This window comes from Theropithecus gelada, chromosome 2 (assembly GCF_003255815.1).
Source record: "Theropithecus gelada isolate Dixy chromosome 2, Tgel_1.0, whole genome shotgun sequence".
NCBI classification, from domain to species: Eukaryota; Metazoa; Chordata; class Mammalia; order Primates; family Cercopithecidae; genus Theropithecus; species Theropithecus gelada.
In genome coordinates, this window is record NC_037669.1 from 101,876,212 (window position 1) to 101,902,168 (window position 25,957).

Genomic DNA, 25,957 nt, shown 5'->3' on the forward strand with positions numbered 1-25,957 from the left:
GTTGGGGGGACAACTGGCTGGTTTAGCCCTGCTACAGTCACATTGCCCTACAGCAGAACAACCATTCCCCATTCCCCACTCCCGAGCCTCCCAGCTTCAGCATTTGTAACAGGACCAGGAGAAGATCTGTATTAAGCTAGGTCCTGGAGCATGAGGCCAACAGTGATCCTTGAGATCACTTAAGCCTAGCACTTTGATTTACAAACGGGGCCACTAAGGTCCACGGACGGGAAGCGAGTGACCCCGTATCACCCAACAAATGAGGCAGAGCCAGACCTGGTGTCCAGGGCCGCTGGAAAGAACTGAATGTCAAAAACAAAACCTTGGAAACTGGGGCAAATCAAGGTTTTGCAAAGCCCTACCCTAGTCCTATGATAAAATTCCACAGTTGCATGAAATCTACAGACCAGCCAAGTGTAACATGAGTAAATAGGCCCAATAAGGCTCACTTTTCTCTAATACCACAATGTATTTGGGGTTTGGATTGCCTCAGGGCAGGAGAGCCTCCAGTTCAAGCTACAGTGGAGGCAGAGGACCTGGATGGAGCCCCTCAAATACTCACCTGGAGTGGGAAGATCTTGACAGCTACAAAGTCATTCATGAGCTGGGCCTTCCAGACACAGCCAAAGCGCCCCCGAGCCTTGATCTCCAGCAGCTGCAGTGGCTTCAGGCCCACCAGAGGGGATGGGGGTGGAGGCCCAGGGTCCTGGGGGAGAGCAAGGCTTAATAAGGTCTGGCCTGTCCTCCCGACCTCTACCCTGCCCTGCCCCAAGCCAGCACTGTCTCACCTCATGGATGTCCACATGACCGTACGGGGGCTTGCGATGCCGGTACATCCAAAAGGCCAGCAGGACAATGAGGGAAAGGCCCCCAATGGGCAGCAGTGAGTAGGCCAGCACCGTGAGCAGGGTGGGGGCTGTCGGAGGTGGCTCATACGTGACTGGGGGACACACAGAGCCCTGTGTCAAACAGTCTGCCCACCCTCACACCTCCAGAGCCAGACTACAGGGCCCTATAGCCACACCCCACCCAACTGAGGAGCCAAGAGCTCCAAGCCAAAGAGGCCCAGGTCGGCTGACTCAAGGCCCCACTTCCACACTGCCCCCTCACCTTCCGGGCCCCCAGCCTCTGGCAAATGAGTGAAGCGCTCGTTGCAGAAGTTGCCTTCACAGCAGCAGAAGTACACCTGGGGGTTCTCCTCAGTGGCCACACACTCCTGCCTGGAGGCACAGAATTTTCCATACACCCCTCACCTGGGGGATGCAAGACTGCCCCAGGCCTGCCCCGCCAACCCCTCCTCACAGACAGAGCACCTCATGGGCAACATCAGGGGGATGGTGTGAACTCACCTCCCCTACAGGAGACCCAAAGCCAAGGAGGAACAGCCAGGGGTTGACACTCACTGAGACCCCTCCTCAGGGTTGAGGTAGGACAAATAGGGTGTGGAAGGGCGTGGGGCCCTGGCTACCATCTCAAGAGCCTGTTCTCGGTCCTTTATCTCCCGCTCAGACATCCTGAGACCCAAATGGCCCAGTGGGCAGTATAAGTGCAGGTGGGTCCAAGAGGAAAGGAGGGCGAATCGTGGAGTACCTATCATAGCAGTTGAAGTCATCTAGCCAGCAGCCCTTCTTCACGAGCTCGATGGTGCCAGAGCTGTTGCGCCAGGAGGCGTAGCAGTGCAGCCGCTTGTCCTGCTCGCCCTCGCAGCGCTCCAGGCCGCTCTGGTTGGTGCGCTCCAGCTCCCAGTTGGCGTTGTAGTAGATGCACTCCCGTGTCTCAGCCTCCCCACGCCCAGAGCCTGTGCCCCAGAGAAAAGAGAACCACTGAGCATGCCCCTGGGACCACCACCCAAACCCCTACTCCCAGTCCTGGGTGCCAGGCCACCCTGAGGGAGGGAGGCCGGGTGGTGGGTTGGGGTCACCAACCCCCTGCACTCACCCCTGGACGCAGGCCACCCATCCATCCAACACCTCTTAATTTACATGTACCAGTTGGCACCAGCCCCCACCTTATTCTGCAGCCCATCACAGCTGCCCCTAGGCCTAAGCAAAAGAGAGGAGGCAGGAAACCTAATGCCCCAGAAGGATGGATAAACAGCCAGCCAGACAGAGGCCAGATGCACAGAAAGGCCACCAACACCTGAGGCTCCTGGGTGGGGGTGGGGCTACTTCCCTGCTGCAGCAGAAACTGATGAAGGGGCACCCTTAAAACCCCAGGGCACATCAGAATCACCGTATGTTGGAGGTGTGGGAAAGAGGACCAGTGTTCACTCAAATATATATTTCCAGGCCCAATCCAGACCCATCCCAATGGGAATGGGTGCAGAATATGTGCTTTTAACCACCTCTATCTGTCTCAGGTGATTATGACAAAGATCTCAAGGACCACTTGGCAAAACTGCAAAGGGGAGTGGCTTCCTACTGCTCCTGTCTCTGCCCCCAAACCCCCTTCTCACGACAGTTCCCCAGGGAGACCATGCCAGTGGGTCCTCCACAACTCCCTGCCCATACGTAAAGGGAAGCAAGGACCCTGTAAGCGTCCTTTCTACACCCAGCAACCACACCTGGTACTGAAGAACATAAGGAATGTTCTCCATGCAGGGCTGGAGAACATAAGGAATGAGGCCTGCGTGTACAGGGTAAGCCTCTCAAAGTCACCAAGCGAATACGTGCCTCAGGCAGAGGAGGGCTAGATGGTGGCTTAACCTGCGATCACAGATCATTCTCCTGGCTAGGCTTCTGATGACCCCGGGGCACTCCCCATCACTTCTGAACCCCTTTCCACCTGCTGCAGGAAGTGCCACCCAGGTGGACAACCACTTCAACCCCCACCATTCAAACACTTTCCTTCAAACTTGATTTCAAACATTCCCCAAATCCATCTTCCTCACCATCCCCTACAAAACAACCTCCAGTCCCAGCCCCAGTCTACTCCCACTACCCCCAGGAACCACATAGCCCTGAGATGGGAAAGAATATGGAGATGCCAAAGGATGTTCGGTTCTGTCTGAAAGCTCTGCCAGCACCCCATTATAGGCCGCCCACAATGGAGGGAGGTGGTGGCATTTACAACCTCATTGCTAGAACCCCACGCAGACACCTGAGAGGATAGTTGCACCAAGCATCCAGCCATCCTGTCCACACTTCTTGGGCCCAAGTAGGCCAGTGACCTGGCACCACTCCTGGCTGGTCTTCTACCACTATTCCCGTCCCAGGAAGGAGGGAGGGGTCAGAGTCAATCCCATCAGACAGCCAGCCCATCAGCAGCCAAGAGCCCTACTTCGCCATCAGCCTCAATGGCTGACTGGAGTAGCAAGGAACACAAACCCTGCCCTGACCTTTGGGGAGGGCAAAGTACCCTGAACGCTAGTGTAGCCTAAGGACATCCTCACTCTCCTCTCCACCCCCATTGGTGGCCTTCATGAGGAAAGAGCTTGATTTCCCAGGGTATACCCCAGAGAGAAGGATACTGACTGGCTGTCAGGTGAAAGAAGCCCCCCACCACTGGAGCAGCCATTCCCCTGTCAAACCCAACCCCTCTCTGCATCTCCCTGAAGTGATAGGATGTTTCCTCCAGGGGCAGGAGCAAGCAACGAAACTCAAGGATCCAGGTAGCGCCCAAGGGTCCGAAATGTCACCCAATCAGAATGGCAGTGCCCAGCCACAGCTCTGGTCATTCTACACCAGGTAGCCTAGGCTCTGACACTTGTGAAAGGCAAACGCATGGCCTCCTGACCAGCCAGTCAGCTGGGACTCAGCCTCTTCCAAACAAAGGGCCTCAGGGTCCACAGAGAGGCTTACAAGGGTACACACTGGCTTCCCCAGTCAGGCCCTTCATCAAGCATGTGGCTTTAAGGTTTAGAGGGAGAACCTGAGAGGGTGGGGTGGGAGTAGCTGACCAAAGGCTGAGCAAGCACACCAGGGCCAGGACTGAGGCTTGCACCTACGTTGCCCCAGTCTGCCTGTAGCAGCACCCAATGACTGGGTTATTCGAAGCACCCTGCCCAGAGGCCACAGGGCCTCCTCCCGCCAGGCTGGGCCCCACTGCATCCACGGCAGCAGTTCTAGTGGGGGTCCGTGGAGACATGAGACTTGTGGGGCCAGCCAGGAAGCTACATTGCAGACAGGGAAGCTGGGCACTCCCCTACCTTCCTTCCCTCACTGCAGCCACACCATAATGTCACACCCTTGAATGTGATCAGCTTATAGGCTTCATAAGTTGGAAGTTACCACCTCTGACCGTAGGGTTCCCCACCTTCCTCTGATTTCAGCTCTTCCCTCTCCCTCAGCTGAGACCACGCAAACTTTCTACTTCCACTGGCCCTTGTGCTTCCCCTGCCACTTCACTTAACCACCCTTGACTAATGGCCTATTGTTGCTTAAAGGAATATCTCAGACATCTGAAAAGTGTACCAACAACATAACCAAAAATAATCTCCAAGATGAAATAACACAACGAACACTTGTATGAGAAATAAAACATTACACACGTACTCCACAACTACTTCCTAAATGTCAGGCTTTCCCCACAAGACTGGAAAGCCAATGAAGGCAGGGCCCTTGCTGTCCTGAGTGGTAGAATCATTCCAAACACATCATGGATGGATGGGTGGACAGACAGATGGACAGAAGGGTGTAGGTATCATGGCTAGAGCAAGATTTCGAAAGGAGGGAACAACAAGGAAGGATGGCCTCAGCCTGCAGCCCAAGCCCTAGGTCCTTAGAGTTTCCATCTCCATTGAGACAAGCAACAAGCCTCTGTGCTGAGGTAGGAGTCCAAACAAGGGAGGCCAACAGAGTAACCTCCTCTCTCCAGGCCACTGATAAGTCAGGGACCACCCTCTAGCCACTACCATGGGCAGGACCCAAGTGAAGAGGCTGGGAGTTCCAAATCTCAGAGGACCCAAGGGTTCAAGACGTCACCTGGGCCAGGCACAATGGCTCACGCCTGTAATCCCAGCACTTTGGGAGGCCAAGACAGGCAGATCACCTGAGGTCAAGAGTTCGAGACCAGCCTGGCCAATGTGGTGAAACCTCATCTCTACTAAAAATACAAAAATGAGCCAGGCGTGGCAGTGGGCACCTGTAATCCCAGCTACTCAGGAGGCTGAGGCAGAATAATCACTTGAACCCAGGAGGCAGAGGTTGCAGTGAACTGAGGTCGTGCCATTGCACTCCAGCCTGGGCGACAAGAGCGAGACTCCATTTCAAAAAGATGTCACCTGACCCCCATCTGACCAGATCCTCCTACTGGCAACCCAGCGAAACATGGCAGACATGAGTGGGCCAGACTTCAAGTCCTACTCCAATACTTCACAGCTAAGGAAGTTGTAGCAACTAATTGAATTAATGCACTTTAAGAGTGGTTAGAACACTGCCTGGCACACTGGCTGTATTAGAGCCACACCTACCCCCTACTCCCTATGACAATCCCTTACAACACAAGTACCCTGTATGACTCCCAGCCCATCAAGTCACACCATGCCTACAAGAGCTTTATGTTCAGAGCCCTATGTAACATTCCATGCCCCTCCCTCACCACAGGGCTCTGCTGCCAGCTGGAGACCCAGGGGCCTCCCCCATTCCTCTCTCTTCCCCAGACTCTCCTTCACACACTCAGCTATTTATAGCCTCTGGCAATACTCCAACCATAGGCCACCTCTGCCTTTTGATAGATAGAGATTCCCACCCACACCCAGGAAGCCAGGGCATCCATGCACAGGTGGCTCCCCTTGACCCCCAGCCCACTCAGCTAACCTGGCAGGAGGAGAAGCCATGCTCCCAAGATGGGGGTGCTTATGGTACCCCCTTAGGCCTGCTGCCTCATAGCCCTGAGGTAAATGAGCATAGCTCCCAGACACCAGGACAAGGGGCTTGCTGCATCCCTGAGTCACAGCCAAACCAACTGCTGGCCTCCAAAGGAAGGTGAAATACAAGTGGCAATGTCCCCAAGGAGGCAGTCCCTATGCTCCAAGAGGCCTAATCCCAGTGGAAAGAAAGTACCCAGGGCTCCCCAAACCTTCCCTCCTGGCAGGACACCACTCCCAGATACACCACTCCCGATCCCCACACAAACACGCAGTACATGCACACACACACACAGTACATGCAGACTGCACTCTGAACTAACATTTCTGGCAGCAGAACCTAAGCTGGCTAGTTTTGATGCTCGAAGACATGCACTGGGAGGTCAAACACTGGGAGGTTCGCTTCTCCTATGAAGCAGCTCAGCCCACTAGACTTTGGACATACCCACTATGCCCTGAGGAGAAAAGGGAGAAATCTCACCAGGGTCCTGTCTGCGAGGGGCTCAAAGTGCAATGGGGAGAGAAAGAGGAGGAGATGGTTCAGAGGTGGAGTGTCCATGCCCACCTCCCCTGGAGTCCCTGAGCTTTGCACTTGGGTGTCCCCAGTCCAGCCAGTGTCTCCTAGAGGAACTGACCCCAGCAGCCAGCAGAACCACTGCTCGGTTGGCTCCTGGAGGCCCCTTGGCAGCCACCTACCCCAGGGAGCAGGTGCCCAGTCCCACCTTTGTGAGGAGTGCCACTCACCACTACACCTATCTAGGTCTGCTTCTGCCATCACACTGGGGCACACCCTCCCAGAAGCCTCCATGGCCAAGAGAAGGACAAGAAAGAATGTCTCAGGAGGGCCAGTGTTCTCCCTCTGGTGTCCAGCCTTCACATCTGCCCAGAGAGAAGAGGCAGCTCTCCCCACAGACAGCACCCCTCAAAAGGCAGCCCTGAGTCTGCCCAGCTGCCTTTATTGCCCTAGCAGGTCCCTCCATAAGAGCCAAGGAGGGCCAAGAGCAGTGACTTATCCATGTTATGATTCCACACCCCTAGCTCCACAAAGCAGCATCTACCACCTCCCCAGGACCAGAGTAAGGGCAACCGGGTGTAGAGATGGAGGGAACCTGAAGAGACAGATGGGGCCAGGAAGGAAGGCTAGAGTGTATAACAAAGACACTGACACACGCACACACGTGTATGCACATTGTGGAGTGGCATGTATAATAGGGGAGGAAAAAAAACCCCAAATATTCCAACATTGTGTCTTTGCATTTCTTTTACCTGAGAGAGTAACTCTTGACTGTTTCTGGCAATCAAATACAATCGCTAATACATATGCTTTTTCTCCTTCATCCATGTATTTATAAGCCATCCAGGTTGACACACATTTATGTAATACCTATACAGCTCACACTACATCCCAGGTCCTATACTAAGCATTCTTCTGCAAAGAGTAACTTATTTAATCCTCATAATAAACCTGTGCAGGTCCTCATTTTATAAAAACTGAGGCACAAAGAGGCTAAGTAACTTACCAAGTTATTTATTAAGTGTCAAAATCAGGCTTCAAACCCAGGCAGCCTGTCTCTAGAGTGCATGTTCTTTATATACTGCTGCCTCTCCTGCAGCTCTGAAGTGCATTTATTTCAGAAGCTTAAAACCTCACATAACTTTAAGCATCCACTCACCTACTGGACTCAGGTTATTTATGTTTGTTGATCTCAGCAATGCCATCATGAATTCTTTTTTACATTTTTGTGTGTGTGTGTGCTCATGTGTGGGCATTTCTTGGCTAGGTCATAGGGTCTAAACATCATCAACTGACTAAATACCGTTAAACTGTTCTCCAAAGTGGATGTGTCAATCTAAGTTCCCAACAGATGACAGCCCCACCTGGGGTTCACCTGGTGAGTGTGAAATGGTACAATTTGGATCTGCATTTCCCTCATTACTTGTGAGACTGATCATCTTCTCACGATTATTAACATTTCCTTCTGAGAACTGCTTGTTTGTATCTTTTCTCATTTTTCTACTGGATTGCTTTTCCTTTGAGTTATAGAAATTATTTTATATATTCTTGGTAATAAAACTTTTCTTACTATATAGTAATCCTCTTTATTTGCAATGAATGCTCTTTGCCAAAAGTCCATTTTATCTGATGTTAACATAGCTATATGACATTTCGTGTGTGTTAGTATTAAAGAAAATTATCTTTTCTAACTTAAAGAAATCTCTTTTTTTTTTTTTTTTTTTTTGAGACGGAGTCTCACTGTGTCTCCCAGGCTGGAGTGCAGTGGCGCGATCTCGGCTCACTGCAAGCTCCGCCCCCCGGGTTCACGCCATTCTCCCGCCTCAGCCTCCCAAGTAGCTGGGACTACAGGCGCCCGCTACCGCGCCCGGCTAGTTTTTTGTATTTTTAGTAGAGACGGGGTTTCACCATGTTAGCCAGGATAGTCTCGATCTCCTGACCTTGTGATCCACACGCCTCGGCCTCCCAAAGTGCTGGGATTACAGGCTTGAGCCACCGCGCCCGGCCTTAAAGAAATCTTTCTCTCTTCCCTCCCCCCAAATCAATCTAACACCATCTTTTAATTAGAGTTCAGTCTCATTACATTTATTATTACTGGGTATGTTTACATATATGATTACTGGGTATGTTTAAATTTGTTTCTTCTCTACTGTTACCTCTGTTTGGATTATCTTTTTAAATTTCCTATTTTAGCCACTTTTGAAGTTATACATCTCATTCCTATTCCGTTGTAAGCTAGGCCTATAAACTTTAATGGGTACACTTACACTGAAAGGGTAAATCAACATCTCTACCATCCCTCATTGGAACTTAAATATTTGAAACTCTAATGACTCTTCCAATGTACATCTAATTTAACATATTGCTTGTGTTCAGTATTTAGTGTCATTATTCTTACTACCCAGCTCCCAAATCAGACATTATTTGTGTCTGTATTTTGTAAGTGTCCATACAGTCATCTTTCCCTGCATCTCTGCGTTTCTGAGACCACTGTCCTTACTGAAAAAAAATCTTTCAATAGAGATCTCCTGGCAGAGGAGCCTTTGTTGCTTTTCTCAAAATATTTTCTTTCTTCCTGAATTGCAATTTAGATGAACATAAAATTTTAGATTGTTATTTTATCTCAGCTCTCTGAAAATATTATTCCACTATTTTCTAGCTTCCACTACTGTTGCTGAAAAGTCTGCTATTAATTTAACTTTGTAGATATTCTGTTTTTTTCTCTCTGGCTGCTTTCTCTCTTTGCAGTTTCACTACAAGGTACGTGTCTAAGTATATATTTAAATTTATACTACTTGGGGTTCACTATGCCTTTAGATTCTAATGACTTGTGTTTTTTGTCAATTCTGACAAATTCTTGGCTATTATCAACTTGAATATTGCATCTCCATATTCTATGATTCTGAAATTCCTATTACAAGCGTATTAGACCTTCTCATTCTGTCCAGTCTCTTAACTCTCCTTTCCTATTTTCCAATTCTGTGTCTAAACACCATTACAGGTATTTCCTGAAGATCAACTTCCAATTCACGAATTCTCTCTTAAGCTATGTCTAATCTGTTGTTTAGTCCTTCTACTCAATTTATAAATTCAATTATTCTATTTTTTTCATTTCTATAAGCTCTATTAAAAAGAAACTTCCTGGTCAATTTTGATACTTCTGTACTTTGGCCTACTTCCAAATCTCTCTTAGAATTCTATAATTTAACTTCCTGAAAGTTTGCTTCTGACATTTGTTATTTCTGACTTTACTCATGGTACTGTTTCCTCATAGGACTTTAGAATTTTGAATACTGAGTTTATGTTCATTGGGGCCTTTTCTGTTGGACTACTTTGAGGCCAAGTTTGAAGGGGCAACCTTTCAAAGGTAACTTATATTTTTGGCTTCTGCCAGTCTCCCTAGGACATTAACTATTTGGAACCACTTTAATTTCTCAACTTAGTTTACCAGAGAACAGGATGGTAAACGCCAAGCTCACATGAGCATAGGCCTATGGTCACAAATTCTCAGGGAAACTACCCCAACCCCAACCCCGACCCAGTCTCAGACAATTTCATTATTTAGTCTCTTTGTCAACAAAGACATATTTCCTCTAGCCCACATTTTTACTGAAGGTATAACACAACAGAAGTCTGAGGCCATGCAAAGGCCTCAGTCTCAATTCTACATCTTGTCTCCTCTTGTCCACACTGCTACTAAACCCACATCTCTAAATTACAAAGACAGGCAAAGTCCCCAAGGAATCAACAGTTTCAGCCAGTGAAGGCATACAGCTCTAGTTTCCAGCCCTTTCTTGCTTTTCCCTTACTTCTTATACATGCAGCAATGTATATGCATTTTTAAAAGGGTGTTTATTATACTTTTTCCAGCATTTCTATGTATTTTGCATGAGGATTTTCCACTGTTCTGTTCACTACAAATGCCAGAAATGTAAATACAAGAGCACCTTCCAAGGTGACAGGAGGAATTCCATCTGCCTTCAGAAGTCCCGCCTAGGAACAAGGAACCAAGCCAGGTGACCTCAAGTCACTTCCAACTTGGACTTTGTAAACAAGGACCTGGCACCATCCTCCCACAGCTCTGAAATACATGCCTTTTCCCAGGCCCCATCACTCCTGGACAACACTGGAAGGAGAACTTCCAGGTAAACGCCAAGGATTATACACAAACATTTCCTTTTGCTCCCTCCAGTAGTCCCACTAAAACCACAGTAAAGTATTTTAAGGCATAAATCTGTAGGAACAAAGAGAACAGGAGAGAACCACAGAAATGACATTTCAAGGCTGGAAAGCATTTATACACATGGTAACTGATCACACAGATTCCTAAGTTGGCTCTAGATAAAGTAGAAAAGCAATGTGACTTCCCCCACAGAACCCTTCAAAACTCAGGAATTTGTGGCACCAGATGTCTCTGAAAGAATAGGGTAAAGATGAGTCTAAAGACAGAAGAGTTGGTTAGTAAGGTACAGTCAGATCCTCAGATCCTACCACCACTCATCATGGTTGACCCTCTCCAACCCAGCGAAGATTATGTTTATTTTCCAAAGAAAATGAACTGAGAGCCTCTTCAACAAAGAGGAGCAGGCAAATCTGAGGGCACAGGTATCACACTGAAACAGGAGGAATACAGAACAATATACCAAATACAGGAACCCCTAGTTCTCATCCCCTGTGACTTCCAGGATGTTAATATCCAGGCTTGCCCCCTCCAGACAGAAAACAGAAGATATTTCTCAGGGAAATCCAATTAATTCCCAAAACAGCCCAATCAGATCACCCTTGATTAAGCCAACTCCACCCACAGAGTCAGAGCTTTTAATAAGTATTCAGGTCCATCCTTAAATATTTATTAAGAATTTTTACATCAGGCCCGGCATGGTGGCTCATACCCACAATCCCAGCACTTTGGGAGGCTGAGGCGGGCAGACTGCTTGAGCTCAGGAGTTCGAGACAAGCCTGGGCAACAGGATGAGACCTCATCTCTTCCAAAAATACAAAAAATTAGCCAGGCATGGTGGTTTGCACCTGTGGTCCCAGCTACTTCAAAGGCTGAGGTGGAAAGATCGCTTAAGCCTGGAGGAGCAGTGGTTGCAGTGAGCCAAGATTGCGCTGCTGCACTCCAGTCTGGGTGACAGAGTGAGACCCTGTCTTAAAAATAATAATAACTTTTACATCATATATTTATTAGAAATATTAGCTGTATTTATCTCATCTGGTCTATGTTCCCTTGTCTCTTATTGCTTTCTTCTCAACTGAAGAATTCTCTATTATTCCATGCCTCCTTTTTTTTGGACACAGGGTCTTGCTCTGTGACCTAGGCTGGAGTACAGTGACTCAGTCACAGCTCACTGCAGCCTCAAACTCCTGAGCTCAAACGATCCTCCCACCTCAGCCTCCCAAGTAGCTCAGACTTACAGGTGCATGCCACCACACTCGGCTGATTTTTTTTTATTTTTTGTAGAGATGGGGTCTCACTACATTGCCTAGGATGGTCTCAAACTCTGGGCTCCAGTGATCCTCCCCACTTGAACTCCCAAAGTGCTAGGATTACAGGCATGAGCCACTCACTCGGCTCATTTGTCTGCCTTTTTTTTTCTTTTTTTCTATTTTGAGACGGAGTTTCGCTCTTGTTGCCCAGGCCAGAGAAAAATGGCACAATCTCAGCTCACTGAAACCTCTGCCTCCCATGTTCAAGCGATTCTCCTGCCTCAGCCTCCCGAGTAGCTGGAATTACAGGCATGCGCCACCATGCCTGGCTAATTTTGTATTTTTAGTAGAGATGGGATTTCTCCGTGTTGGTCAGGTTGGTCTTCAACAACGCACCTCAGGTGATCCGCCCACCTCAGCCTCCCAAAGCACTTGGATTACAGGCGTGAGCCACCGCACCCAGGCCATTTGTCTCTTTTTTAGCTTGAAAGTTATAATCTATTCTTTAAGTTACCCTAGAGATGACAGCATGCCTTATCAAAATTTAGTATTACCTGGTAGTTCCACTCTCTTCCTGGCCATTGTAAGAATCTTTAGAACAATTTAAATTCATTTTCACTCCACTCTCACATACAGCATTGTTGCCAAGCATTTTCTTTTGTGGTATTTCAAACTCAGTAACACATTCTCACAATAAATGCCTGAATATTTATTATTTTCATTGCTCTTCATTCTTCTCTTCATCTCTGACATTCCATCTGGATTTATTTTCCTTCTGCCTGAAGAACACATTCCTTGACATGTTCCTTCTTTTTTAAGAAGTTCTGTAGGCCAGGCGTGGTGGCTCATGCCTATAATCCCAGCACTTTGGGAGGCTGATAGGGGTAGATCACGAGGTCAGGAGGTGAAGACCAGTCTGACCAACATGGTGAAACCCTCTCTCTACTAAAAAATACAAAAATTAGCCAGGCGTTGTGGTGTGTGCCTGGAGTCCCAGCTACTCAGGAGGCTGAGGCAGGAGAATTGCTTGAACCTGGGAGGCAGAGGTTGCAGTGAGTCGACATTGCCCCACTGCACTCCAGCCTGGGTGATAGAGCAAGACTCCATCTCAAAAAAAAAAAAAAGGGGGGGGGGTTTTGTTTAAAAATTGACACGTAATAACTGTACATATTTATGGGGTAGAATATGTTTTGATACATGTATATACTGTGTAATGATCAAATTAGAGTAATTAGCAAATCTATTACCATTTATCATTTCTTTGTGGTAGGAACATTCAAAATCCTCTCTTCTAGCTATTTTGAAATATACCATACATTCTTGCTAACTACAATCACCCTACGGTGCAACAGACCAGAACTTATTCCTTTAAATGTAATTTTGTACCCTTTGACCACCCTCTCCCCATCTGACCTCCTATCTACGTCCTTAGCCTCTGGTAACCACTATTCTATGCACTATTTCTATGAGATCAACCTTTTTAGATTCCAAATATAAGTGAGATAATATGGTATTTGTCTTTCCATGTCTGGCTTATTTCACTTAACATCATGATGCCTTCTTTCCGGAACGACAATTTCACTTGATACCGAATTTTAGGCTGACAACTACTTCTTTCAGCACTTAAAGCTATCATTCTATTGTCTTCTGGCTTCCACTGTTTCTATTGAGAAGTTAGCTGTCAGTATAACTACAGCTCTTTTGATAATAATGCCTTTTTTCTCTAGCTGCTTTCAACATTCTCTGTCTTTGGTTTCCAGAATTTTTACTGTGATGGATATAGATGTGGATTTTTAAAATTTATTGTCTTACCTGGGATTCACAGGACCTCCTGAATCTGTGGCTTGATATCTTTAATTTTAGAAAGTTCTCAGCTATTATCTTTTCTGCCTCATTCTCTCTCCTTTACTTCTGTGGCTATGATTTCATGAATCTTAGACCTTCTCATTTCATCCTCTATGGGTTTCTCTTTATTCTGTTGTTATCCATTTTTCTGCCTGTCCGTGGTTCAGTTTATACTTTCTTCTGATCTATCATCCAGTTCACTAATTCTCTATCCAGTTTCACCTAATCCCCTGATAAAAGCATTCACTGATTTATTAATTTCTGTTACTATGCAGAACAAGTCTTTAAGAGATTTTTCCTTTTCATAGTTTTCAGCTATCTGCTGAAATTCCCACTATCATTTCCTTGACCACAGTGAACCCTCTTCTCCTTCTCTTTCTTCTTTTTTTTTAGATGGAATCTCTTTCTGTCACCCAGGCTGGAGGGCAGTGGTGCAATTTCGGGTCACTGCAACCTCCGCCTCCCAGGTTCAAGCAATTCCCTGCCTCAGCCTCCCTAGTAGCTGGGATTACAGGGCGCCTGCCACCACACTCAGCTAATTTTGTTGTATTTTTAGTAGAGACAGGGTTTCACCATGTTGGCCAGGTTGGTCTTGAACTAGTGTCCTCGTGATCCACCCACCTCGGCCTCCCAAAGTGCTGGGATTACAGGTGTGAGCCACTGCGCCTGGCTGAACACTTCTATTTTTAAATATGTACACGGCAACTCCAACCTGGAGGTCATCCAGGTTGGCTTCAACTGTGATGTTTTGGCTGGTTGTTTACTTAAAATTACCAGTCATTGTATCTGAAAAATTATAGAGATAATTCGAGGCCTAGAATGACATAAATCCTCTAGAAAGAATTAACATGTCTAAAGGTACCATTACCCAGAACATATTTTCTGGTTTTGGGATGGGTCTTACTGTATTGTTCAGGCTGGTCTTGAACTACTGGGCTCAAATGATCCTCCCCACCTCCCAAGTCTCCCAAGTAGCTGGGATTATAGGTGTGCACCACCATACCCAGCACCCCAGAATATTTCAATCTAACTTTAGTGTTTGTCTACATGTGGGTCCCCCTAACTTCTATATCTTTGGGATCTCAATCCCAAGTAAGTGATTGACTCTGCCCACCCTTTGCTTAGAACTCCAATTCCTGTCTTCCCAGCCCCACAAAGCTATCAAATGCAGCCTCTCAGTTGACCCTATGACTAAAAACAGACCCAAATACCAAAATCATCACCCTAGGCCTTTGTTCTCATGCCGATACTGGCCTGGTAGGTCTTCAGTATCTTCTTAGATATACAATGCCTTCAACCAGAGAAGTTTTATTTTTTCCAGTTTCTCCAGTTACCTTTAGAAAGAGATTTGGTCCTGATTATCAGAAAAGGACATCTCCATATCTGCTTTTTACCCAGTTTTTAGACATATTTTCAGAATCGTAACATGCCCAAAGACAAGGGAACCTGCACACATACACAGAAATTAAGCCCACCAGTGTAGATAAGATTGTCCATGGACAGTATTAAGCAAGAACAAAACAGATACCAGGGCAAAGCCCTGAAAAAAGTAACTTCCATTCCAAAATGTCACTCAAGAGGAAAACAGAATTCACTTTCAACCAAACTTTATTGTTTCAGACAGTCATAGACTGAAGTGAGTCCCACCAAAATTCATACGTTGAGGCCCTAACCTCCAATGTGACTACTGAGTTGGTGCAAAAGTAATTGCGGGTTTTGCCATTAACATATTTATAGATAGGGCCTTTAAGACGGTAATTAAGGCTAAATGAGGTGATAAAGGTGGGCCTCCAGTCCAACAGGACTGGCATCCTTATAAGAAGAGACACCTGGAGTAGATACACACAGCAAAAAGGACATAGCAAGAAGGCTACCATATGCCAACCCAGGAGAGAAAAATCACTGGAAACCAATCCTGACAGCACCTTCATCTTTAACTTCCAGCCCCCAGAATTGTAAGAAAAGAAATTTCTGTTGTTTAAGCCACCCAGTCTATGGTATTCCATTATGGCAACCTGAGCAGACTAAGACACAAACAGTGCACATCATACGTATAATGTGGGAAAGATGATTGGAGTATCATTTGTACTAGAAACAGTTCCACAAACTTGAGTGTCATCTAAATTCATTAGCAGGGCCTGACAAGTGGACTTACATAAAGAATCCCAACATAACAGTAAAGAGTAGGCAGCAAGCTGAAGAACAAGACTGGGAAGCAAGAGCTTTGGAGAACAAGTCATCCCAAACTATCTTCCCTAAGTCTTCTGCCAACTGTGGCAGAGAGTTATACAGGGAACAAGGCATACACTCAGCCAGGAACAGAAACTCACCAGAGCTCCTTCTGTCATGAAAAGCTTCTCACCATACTCTAAAATAGTTTTTCTACAGGTTTCTCCAATACCCCCACCATCATTATCACCACATATGAAATTAGAATTTGTCACACTCAGATTTTGTCAAATGCAGTAGGTTCGCCAGTAGTGCCGTTACCCAGAGCTCTTCAGCAACCTTCAGCAAGTGCCTTAGTCTCTTCAGAGTCTGCAGGCAGCATGGAGCCCGGTAAGTGAACACACATATGCACTTCCATCCCAAACCCAGATGAGCACATCCTGGCTTGTCCACTGCTACTTCCCTCATCAGCACAGTACCCAGGAGACTCAGGCACAAGGTAGGAGACGCAGGCACGAGAAGTTATCTCCAGGTTTCCTCATACATTAAGCCAGTGGAAATGAGCGCTTCTCATGTCCCAGCACCGTTCTTGAAAACAGGCTATTTCTAACCTCTGTAATCTAGCATGTCAGCAGGGGTTGGGGTGTGGGCGTGGGAAGGATGCTCACAGATTACCGCAGAGAGCCAACTGCCAAATCACCCAGCTTCTACCCCCACTGGGTAGCCTCAAAAAATAAATAAATAAATAAAATAGTGTAACCATTTTTCAGTATCTATTAAAACCAGTAATACACGCCTTAAAATCCAGAAGTTATTTTCTCATCTATCCTTGAGAAACAGTCTGCATACATTCTATACAATCATAAAGTCCAGGCCGGGCGCGGTGGCTCAAGCCTGTAATCCCAGCACTTTGGGAGGCCGAGACGGGCGGATCACAAGGTCAGGAGATCAAGACCATCCTGGCTACACAGTGAAACCCCGTCTCTACTAAAAAATGCAAAAAAAAACTAGCCGGGCGGGTTGGCGGGCACCTGTAGTCCCAGCTACTCGGGAGGCTGAGGTAGGAGAATGGCGTAAACCCGGGAGGCGGAGCTTGCAGTGAGCTGAGATCCGGCCACTGCACTCCAGCCTGGGCGACAGAACAAGACTCCGTCTCAAAAAAAAAAAAAAAAAAAAAAATCATAAAGTCCATCAATAAAAAGCTAGGTAAAATGTAGTCTATACTTAAACTTTAGAATATTACATAGTTATTAAAAAGATCAAAGTAGATCCACATGTATCAGAAAGTTTGCCAAAGCAAATCTCCGAGTTTAAAAAGCCATGATATTCAACATAGGTTAAAGTCACAAACATGGTGAGGAAAAGATGGACGCAAAGCAGTTTATTCTGTAAGGTTCTATTCATACGAAACACAGAAACAGACGAAACTATTTTATGCTGTTAGAAGTCAGAATAGTAGTTAACCTTAGTGGGTGTTGGTAGAGACTGAAATGGAACAAAACAGGGCTTGCTGGGGATGGGGGGCTGGAAAATTTCTGATTCTTGACTTGGATGCTGACTACACCAGTGTATTCAGTTTGTGAAAATGCTTCTCAGCTGTCACTTATGTTTAATTACTTGTACATTCTTCTGTATATGTTTATACTTCAATTAAATGCTTGAATACCATTTTAGGTGGGAAAAAAAGCCTATTTCTTTTTTTTTTTTTTTTTTGAGATGGAGACTCACTCAGTTGTCCAGGCTGGACTGCAGTGGCGCTATCTTGGCTCACTGCAAGCTCTGCCTCCCGGGTTCACGCCATTCTCCTGCCTCAGCCTCCTGAGTAGCTGGGACTACAGGCATCCACCACCACGTCCGGCTAATTTTTTGTATTTTTAGTAGAGACGGGGTTTCACTGTGTTAGCCAGGATGGTCTCAATCTCCTGAACTCATGATTTGCCCGCCTCGGCCTCCCAAAGTGCTGGGATTACAGGTATGAGCCACGGCGCCTGGCCAAAAGCCTGTCTATTTCTCTAAGTATTTCTACAGATGCACAGGTAAAAATGTCTGGAAGAATATACCTCAACCTTCAAAGGATTACGTTTGGAGGAGGCCTCAGATGGGGAACAGAGATGATAAAAGGAGACCCTAGTTTTATCCGTAACATCTAAATTTCTGTGATACAATGTAGGTATATTACTTGTTTAAAAAGTAATAATTTGTTTTTAGAAATGGAAAAATTAGTTAAGGCTGAAGTGACTTCTACTCCCCCAACTACACCCCAGGGTGGCTAACCTTTCAGTGATGGGAGGTTTGGATGGGAGGTTTCAGGGCAGGGGAGATAGACTGCATTACCCTGGCCCTCCTTCTACTCCCACACAGCCTTGCAGGTCTCACCCTCAGCCAGAAGGTTCACAGGAGGAGCCAGCCAGGTGGGAAGAGAAACCAGAATTCATCTCTCTAACCCTTCTGCTCCTCTAGTTTCTAAGCCCCAGAGCAGATGAGCCTTTACTCACTATGCCCTCACTACACAGAGAAGCTGGACCTCCTGTGTGAGCCCTGGGCCACAGGACTCCCCTCTAACCCAATATCAAACTTCAGTGAGAAGGAAATTCCCAAAAAGTGCATAAAATAAGAGTTCTTAAACCATGGTTGCCAGCCCAGGCTGGGAAAACTCATGCGTGCTTTCTAAATCAACGGACACATAATAATCCAGTTGGAGGGGAAGGGGAGGAGGGTTATCAATGACACTGGACATTCATTAAAAGGCATTGTCCTCATACCTGAAAACACTGTGCACCACTGCACAAGCCAGAAGGAAAAAACATCCTGGCATCAACACTTGAGAGAGTCAGCTTCCAAGTCAGTCTCCTGTTTTAATTGGTTCAGGTCTGGGAGGCCACAGGGACCCCTCCCTCTCCTCAGATGGACAGATAACAGCTGGTCTGGTCCCATCCTCCGAAATGCTCAGGCACAAACCTGGGAATCAGCCTCCTCCATTCTCCAGCCAAGGGCTTGGGTTTCCAACTAGCCTTCCTTTTCCTTCTCCAAAACTAATTTTAGCCTCCTTGGTTGTCAGAGTGGAACTGAAATAGTCGGCAGAGGAACACACGCAAAGAGCATGAGCTCGCCTCACAAAACACCTCAGCTCCAGCCCAGAAACTGGCCAGGGAGAAGCCCCATTGTCCAGCAGGTCAGACCTGTCCAGACAACATTCCCCTGGGAAGAGGGCCTCACATTTGCCCAGTGGGACAGGCTTCCTTTCCACACCCGCTTCCAGAGGTCATGTGTCCATGAATGAAAACACCCAGTTGGAGCTGCCAGTCCCAGAAAGAATCTGAAAAAGGCACATGCATGTGTACAGCAAGCCTAGAATAACCAGAGGAAAGCATGGGGCTATCCGAAGGCAGAAAGCCATTATTGGTCCTGGGCCCTGCAGGAAGAGGCATGGCTGACCCCTGAACAATCCCAGTCTGCTTTATCCATTGATTTCTAGCACCTACCATTGTCTTAGTCAGAGACATCACTGACCAATGTAATAAACAAAGAGTCAGAAGAAGGCAGCAGCATTTCCACCCCCGGAAAACCTGGGCATTCAGGAGTGGTACCCCCAGGACCACAAGGAATAGGCACCTCTAGGGCTAGGATGGACCCCTAAGTCTGGTGCAGAATGAGAGACCAAAAAAGGAAGCCCAGAACAAGGGGGTGGGTCTCTGTTTTGGAATACAGAATTAGTGACAGAATGGGAGGGAAGGAAGAGAAAGAATTCTGAGAAGGAAATAAAGTCCCCTTTGTAAAGACCCCAAAAACAGATGGAACTAAAGTCTGAACCTCAGCAAGCACTTCACATACCAGTGATGTGGAGCACTTGGAAACTGGGGCTTTGAAAAATGCTTCCGCCATCCTAAGAGTCCAGTTTGTAATCACTTCCCAGTGCAGCAAACTGTGTCTCACTGAGTTCAAGATGAGAGAGAGTCCCACAGAAGCATTCCCTAGCCAAGCTCGAAGCAGGCCAGGGTAGGAGTAGAAAATAAACATGGGGGCAGCCACAGGGGGCTGCCAGCCTGCCAAGCCCAACAGACAAGCTTCCACAGATACGAACCGCTCCACCGGGGCCTCCAGTGCTGGCTGCCGCATGTCTAAGGCAGCGCTGCCCACACCTCCCCAGGTCCACAGCAGGAAGCCTGGCCCTGCCCTCAGATTCCCATCTGGCCACCACACCCTGAAGAGAGGGGAGAGACTTGCACCCATACCTTTGGGGAGAGGCTGCCCACCTGCCCTGGTGTCCCCGGCCTGGGGGCTCCAGGCCCACAGCCTCTGCGGCTCCCCGGAGCGCCACACGGCAGGTCTGCTCAGGGGAAGGGGCATGCCCACGGCCTGCTACAACCCCAGTGCTCCGCTTGGCAGACAGGGCTAGCCTCAGCTCCTGAGGCCCCTAGGTGAGCAGAGAGGGGGTGCTGGGCAGGCAGAGAGTCCCCAGCAACAGGCACTTCCTGACATTCTGCGTGTACGGGAGGAAGAGGCTGAGTGCCAGCCTTAAGGCAACGGTCAGAGGCGAGTGGGCGGGTGCGGGCAGGCAGGCTGCCCAGCCACCCACAGCCTCCGCCTCCCTGAAACCTGAACCACTTCTGGGAAAACTCAAGGACGCCAGGATTCTCCTCAGTGGCAAGCTGTACACCAGAACCACTAATTTTGAACCAAACTCTCACGTGCTGAGCAGATTTCACTAAGCAGGAATCTCCTAGGCCTTGAGGAGAACCTCACCTTCAACCCTGCATCCAGAGTGGGGGGATGGATATGCACTCATAAGCCGTTACCCCTACCTACTTCTTACAACTGTGTGCCTCTTTGAAAGCATGAGAACATTCTGGATCAGTGGTTCCCAACAGGAGATGATTTTGCTCTCACCTCTGCCAGGGACATTTTAGCAAGATCTGGAAACATTTTTGGTTGACATGATCTACTGGAATTTGTGGGTAGAGGTAGGGATACTGCTGAATATCCTACAATGCACAGAACAGCTCAACCCACCACTACCCACACACAACAGAGTATCATCAGGCCTAAAATGTAAATAGTGTCAAGGCTGAGAAACCCCTTTCTAGAGTGAGGCCCATGCAACCAGGACCCTACCTCAGGACTATCTAGAGTCTATCTGGAGTTACCCACAAAAAGATTATCCAGACCCAGTCCTCAACCCTCCAGATCCCAATCCATGGTGACAGGTTAGTATATGTGAGTGGATCTAAACTCCTGAACTGATACTCCTTGGTTCTCATTTGCACTACCCTGAGCTCCCAAGCAGAGGGGCTGAATGCATAGGCAGGCACTCAAGAGGGCAGCTTTCTGGAAAGAGACACCAGACATCCAGCGGGATCACAAAAGGCAAAGTAAGTGAGGTACCAAGGTGGAACAAGCACCCCTCCCACCCCAGAACAAGCTGCCCCTTAGGACTGCTACAGTGGATATGTGCAGGGCAGCCAGGACTTCAAGGAGTTTAATCAGGGGGCAGCAGGTTCCTAGTATCTACAAAACAGAGTGGGTGCATACAATGTACAGCCACATGCACACATATACCGATTTACATTTTCCTGGGGGAAGGGTCCATAGCTTTCATCAGATTCTCAGAGGGGTCTACGACATCAAGGACCACTGTACAGAATGTGGGCTCTTCACTGGCTCCCTATGACGGGAGCTCCTTAGGTGAAGTGCCAGCAGAGGTCCAGGTGTTTTTGGAGATTCTTGATGCCCAGAAAGACCCACAGAGTAGTATACCACAGAGGCCCACCCAAGCGATGGGAGGCCATGGGGTTCAGATCTTATGTTTTCACCCAGCTGTAGGGCCTGGAAAGATGGCCAGGTTTCTCACATCATCTGTCTTGAAAGGGCCCCCAAGAGCTAGGGATTCCTCCCAAAGGACAGCTCACCCAGATGGGGCAGAGCCTCAAGTGCCCAGCAGATACAAGGACAGATAGCAGAAAACACTCTTCCCTGGGAGGGGCACCCATGGCCCATGGCTCTGCAGCCCATGTCCTTGGCAGCTACCACTACACTAGGCCTGAGGGATGAAAGTCACTTCACTTCACAAGCTCGTTCCCTCCACCAAGGAAGTAGCCAAGAAACATCTTTGGGTCAAAGAACGGTCAGCCTATCAGAGCAATCAGGGCCTGCACTTCCTGATGGGACAGACAGGAGGCAGGTCCCTCTCCAAGAGCTCTGGACACTTCACCTAGAATACTGTTCACTCCACCCCCATAGGCCCTTTGATCTGAACCCCAAGTACAGAGTACAGAGACAGGTGTTAGGAGTTCTTGTAGGATACAGCGTTGACTGTCCAGGATGTCCACTGAAATGCAAGAGCCAAATGGCTTGTTTCCCAAGGACACTCGGCCAGGCACAGACCACAAAAGACTTAAAGAATTATTAAAGAACTAACTGACCACTGACTGATCTTGTGACAAGCACCATGTGCCACTTATTACACCATAAATTCTGCCTTCCCTTCTGAGACTCCATTGTCCAATATGGTAGCCACTAGCCAAATGTTCCGCAGAGCACTGGAAATGTGGAAAGTTGGAGTTGAGGATGTTCTGTAAGGCACACACAGGATTTTGATGACAGTACAAAAATGGAACACAAAATGTCTCATTTTAATACTGATTTCAGACTGAGATGATTACTTTGTATATATCAAATTAAGTGAAATACACTTTTTTTTTGAGATGGAGCCTCACTCTGTCACCAGACTGGAGTGCAGTGACACGATCTTGGCTCACTGCAACCTCCACCTCCCAGGTTCATGCGATTCTCCTGCCTCAGCCTCCGGAGTAGCTGGGACTACAGGTATGTGTCACCACGCCCAGCTAATTTTTGTATTTTTAGTAGAGATGGGGTTTCACCATGTTGGCCAGGATGGTCTCGATCTCTTGACCTCGTGATCCTCCTACCTCAGTCTCCTGAAGTGCTGGGATTACAGGCATCAGCCACTGCGCCAGGCCAGTAAAATATACTATTAAAGTTCATTCCATCTCATGGAAAGAATGTGTCCCCCCAAAATTCATATGATGAAGCTCTGACTCCCAGTGTAATGGTATTTGGAGATGGGACCTTTGGGAAGTAGTGAGGGTTAGATTAAGTCAGAAGGGTGGGGCCCTCAGGTAATGGGGACAGGATTCAGTCTTATAAACAGAGGAAAACACCCCCTAGCCCCATCCCACCCATCATGTGAGAATGTAGTAAGAAGGCAGATGTCTGCAAGCCAGGAAGAGGGTCTTCACCAGAACCCAACCATGCCAGCACCCTGCACCCTGGGCTCAGACTTACAGCTTCCAGAACTTTGACGATATAAATTTCTGCTGTTTAAGCCACCAGTCTACAGTATTTTCTTATGGAAGTCCCAACTAAGACACAGCTGCTGCTTCTTCCTTTTATTAACATGACTACTAGAAAACGTTGTTTTATATGTATACATAGTTCATATACTATTTCTGTCGCCAGGACAGCATTCTTCTAGATGTTCCTTCTAGCAGGCCATTGTGTGCTGCACAGGGTGGGGGTCATTCCAAACAGCAAGCCAGGAGCTTGAAATAAAAGGGCATCCCTGAAGCCAAAACAACAGAGGGTCAGGTCCGCTCCAAACTGGGCCTGGGGCAGCTCTTTTCACAGTTCCTCACAGGTCAGGGACTGGCTGGTGTGACTACACGAAATATCCAGTGACCCCCGACCTTCTTCCCAGGACAGGATACACTGCTCAGCACTGCCTAAGCTAGGTGGCTGAAACGGAGGAAAAAGAAAGAAAATACACTCCTTCCAGGGGTCTGATGCCACCCTGCCCTGCCTAATGAGGGAGGTGTGAGACTGGTGTGGTCCCCAGATCCCAGGTTTGAAGCTGTCCTGTCTCAGGAGGAAGCTCTTCTAAAGGCCTGGGCTTGGAAGAGCCCCAGCACTTCCAGGGATCAGGCAAGCAGCGGGTCTGGAGGCAGCCCGGTGGGCTGCTGTGTGCCTATCAAGTCAGCTTGCTGCCGCCCTCCCTCTGGCAGACCAATGCCTCCCCTGTCACTTTCAAGCCCTCCTTGGGGAAAATGCATCCCAAGGGAGCGGGGCAAAAAAGAGGAGCACAAAGTCCAACACGACCACCACTTTGCCTCCAGCACACAGGAAGCGGCTCCAGGAGAGCTGCAACACCCTCTTCCATATGGTTCTCAGGTGCCAATTGGTCTTTGCCTTCCCGTCTCCGCACTCAGGCTGTGCGCGCGCTACTAGCCTACAGAACTCACTCGCTTTCGGTGTAAACTAAGCCTCACGACGACGCAAAGGAGGAGGTAGAACTAGGGTGGGAATGGGATGGAGATGCCAAATCCCCAAATCTCCACCTCCGCAGCAGCGTGGGGACTCCGGCCCCGCCCCTGCACGCCCGGCCCCGCCCCTCGAGGGTTTCCCAGACTCCAGGCTGCTGCCACCGTGGGCGGCTGGGGACCCGCGCTGCATGTGTAATGGGGGCTGGGAACAAAGACGCGCAGGACCCGACGGCCGGGTACCAGCCGCCCCGACCTTCTCGCCAGAGCTTCAATGCCCAGCTCCCCACGTTTCCCAGGACTGGCCAGGGGACGTCCCGGCGCGCCCGCCGCGGTTAGGCGTACCCGGGCACCACTGGGACAGGGAAATTGGTGCTTGGGCCGCAGGAGAAAAAAGCTTTACAGGCGGAACTCCGCTTGTTTACGCCCGCACCCACATACCCCCAAACACACATGCGCTGGCCGAACACCTCCAACCACACGCCCGCAGCCGCCGGGGAGCTAAGCGCGGGTCACCCACCCCGCCACGTGCCTCCCGGAGGCCCGAGCGAACGGGGACCTGTTGGTTTTCCATCTTACCCACCCCCTCCCCTCCCAAGTGCCCAAACAAAGCGGTCCCGCGAAGCGACCACACTCCGCATCCCGGGGCCAACGGCAGGGAAAGAGGGAGCAGGTGGGAGCCAGCACCAACAGCCCGCTGGGCCGGTAACGCGACGCAGACTGGTGGCAAGAGATGCAAGGGACTTTGGGCTGCGTGAAGCCGCCCCCCTTCGCTTCGCTACACTTAGTGACTCTGAGGGACGTGCAACCCTCCCCGCATGCTGCCGCTGCTGCACCTACAATCCTGCCACCCCTAATGAGATCTGCCCACCCCTCTTGGCCGCCTTCCCCACGCTCAGGTTTTCCTCACTCTTTCCCTGGGTTCCACGCGCCCGCGTAGCCCGAACTCCGACCCTGAGGCTCCGGGTCCCGGCCCCCATCGCAGGGGCACCTCTAGGAACCAGAACTCTGCAGACGACTGCACAAACAAGATCGTGTCCCCAAGATCGGCGAGCTGGGCGCCCACCGCGCCCCCAGCCCCCGCCCCGGGAGATGCGAGCTGAATACAGGTGGCGCGGCGACGAGGCCGCGGGCCCGCCCTTTGTTGGTAAACACCGCGCGGCGCCAGGGACCAGCCCTGCGCGCCCTCTCGGCGTACCCGCGCCGCGCCCAGTTCTTACCGGCGCACAGCGATCCCCAGAGGAGGGCGAGGGCCGCCCAGGGCGCCGTCATGTTCCGCTGCGCCGCCCCGCGCACACCCGGAGCCCGCGGGCAGGGCCGCACGGCGCTCCCGGGGCGCGCAGGGCCCAGCGGCGGCTGCGCTCTCCTTCCCGCTCCTTCCTTCGGTCTCGTTCCGTGCGCGCTTCCTGCGCCTTCGTCCCCGAGCAGCGTTCGGGCTCCAAGGGCCGGTCGGCGGGGCCGGGCTCAGGGCCGCTGCGGGCGGCGCAGGCTGCGGCCCGGGCTCCGGGGCGACGCGGGGGCCGGGGGGCGGCGGCGGGGCACGGGCCGGGGCGCGCCCGACTCAGGCATAGCGCGGCGGGGCTGGGCCCGGGCCCCGGGCGCAGGGGCCGAGTCCGGAGGGGCCATGAACGGGGGGAGGGGTGGGGGGGAGGGGAGCTGAACCGAGTCCAAAATGGCTCCTGAGCGGCGGCCACGGAGCCGAGCCAGCGGGGAAACCCGGATGTTGGATACAAAGAGGCGGGCGGGCTGGGCGGGGAGGGGGAGGGGAGGCGGGCCCTCCGGCCGCGTGGTCCGCGCCCCCCTGAGGGGCGGGGCCCCAGAGAAACAACAACACGGAGGCCCCGCCCCCAGCCCGCGCCCGGTGGGGGGACGCGCATGCACCACCCTGCGCACTGGGTGGTGGACGGAGGTGGCGGGAGT

At 49.6% G+C, this 25,957-nt stretch overlaps 1 protein-coding gene across 1 annotated transcript in view; it reads right to left on the reverse strand.

The window, feature by feature from the left end:
* ACVR2B (activin A receptor type 2B) overlaps positions 1 to 25,667 on the reverse strand; it is a 30,303-nt gene extending 4,636 nt beyond the window's left edge. The window contains exons 1-5 of the mRNA XM_025376542.1: positions 25,258 to 25,667; positions 1,591 to 1,798; positions 1,111 to 1,220; positions 789 to 940; positions 563 to 706 (exon numbers count right to left, since the gene is read on the reverse strand). Of these exons, the coding sequence (XP_025232327.1) occupies positions 563 to 706; positions 789 to 940; positions 1,111 to 1,220; positions 1,591 to 1,798; positions 25,258 to 25,309 (666 nt within the window). The 5' untranslated portion in view covers positions 25,310 to 25,667. The remainder of the gene's footprint in view (positions 1 to 562; positions 707 to 788; positions 941 to 1,110; positions 1,221 to 1,590; positions 1,799 to 25,257) is intronic.
* Positions 25,668 to 25,957: the final 290 nt, after the last annotated feature.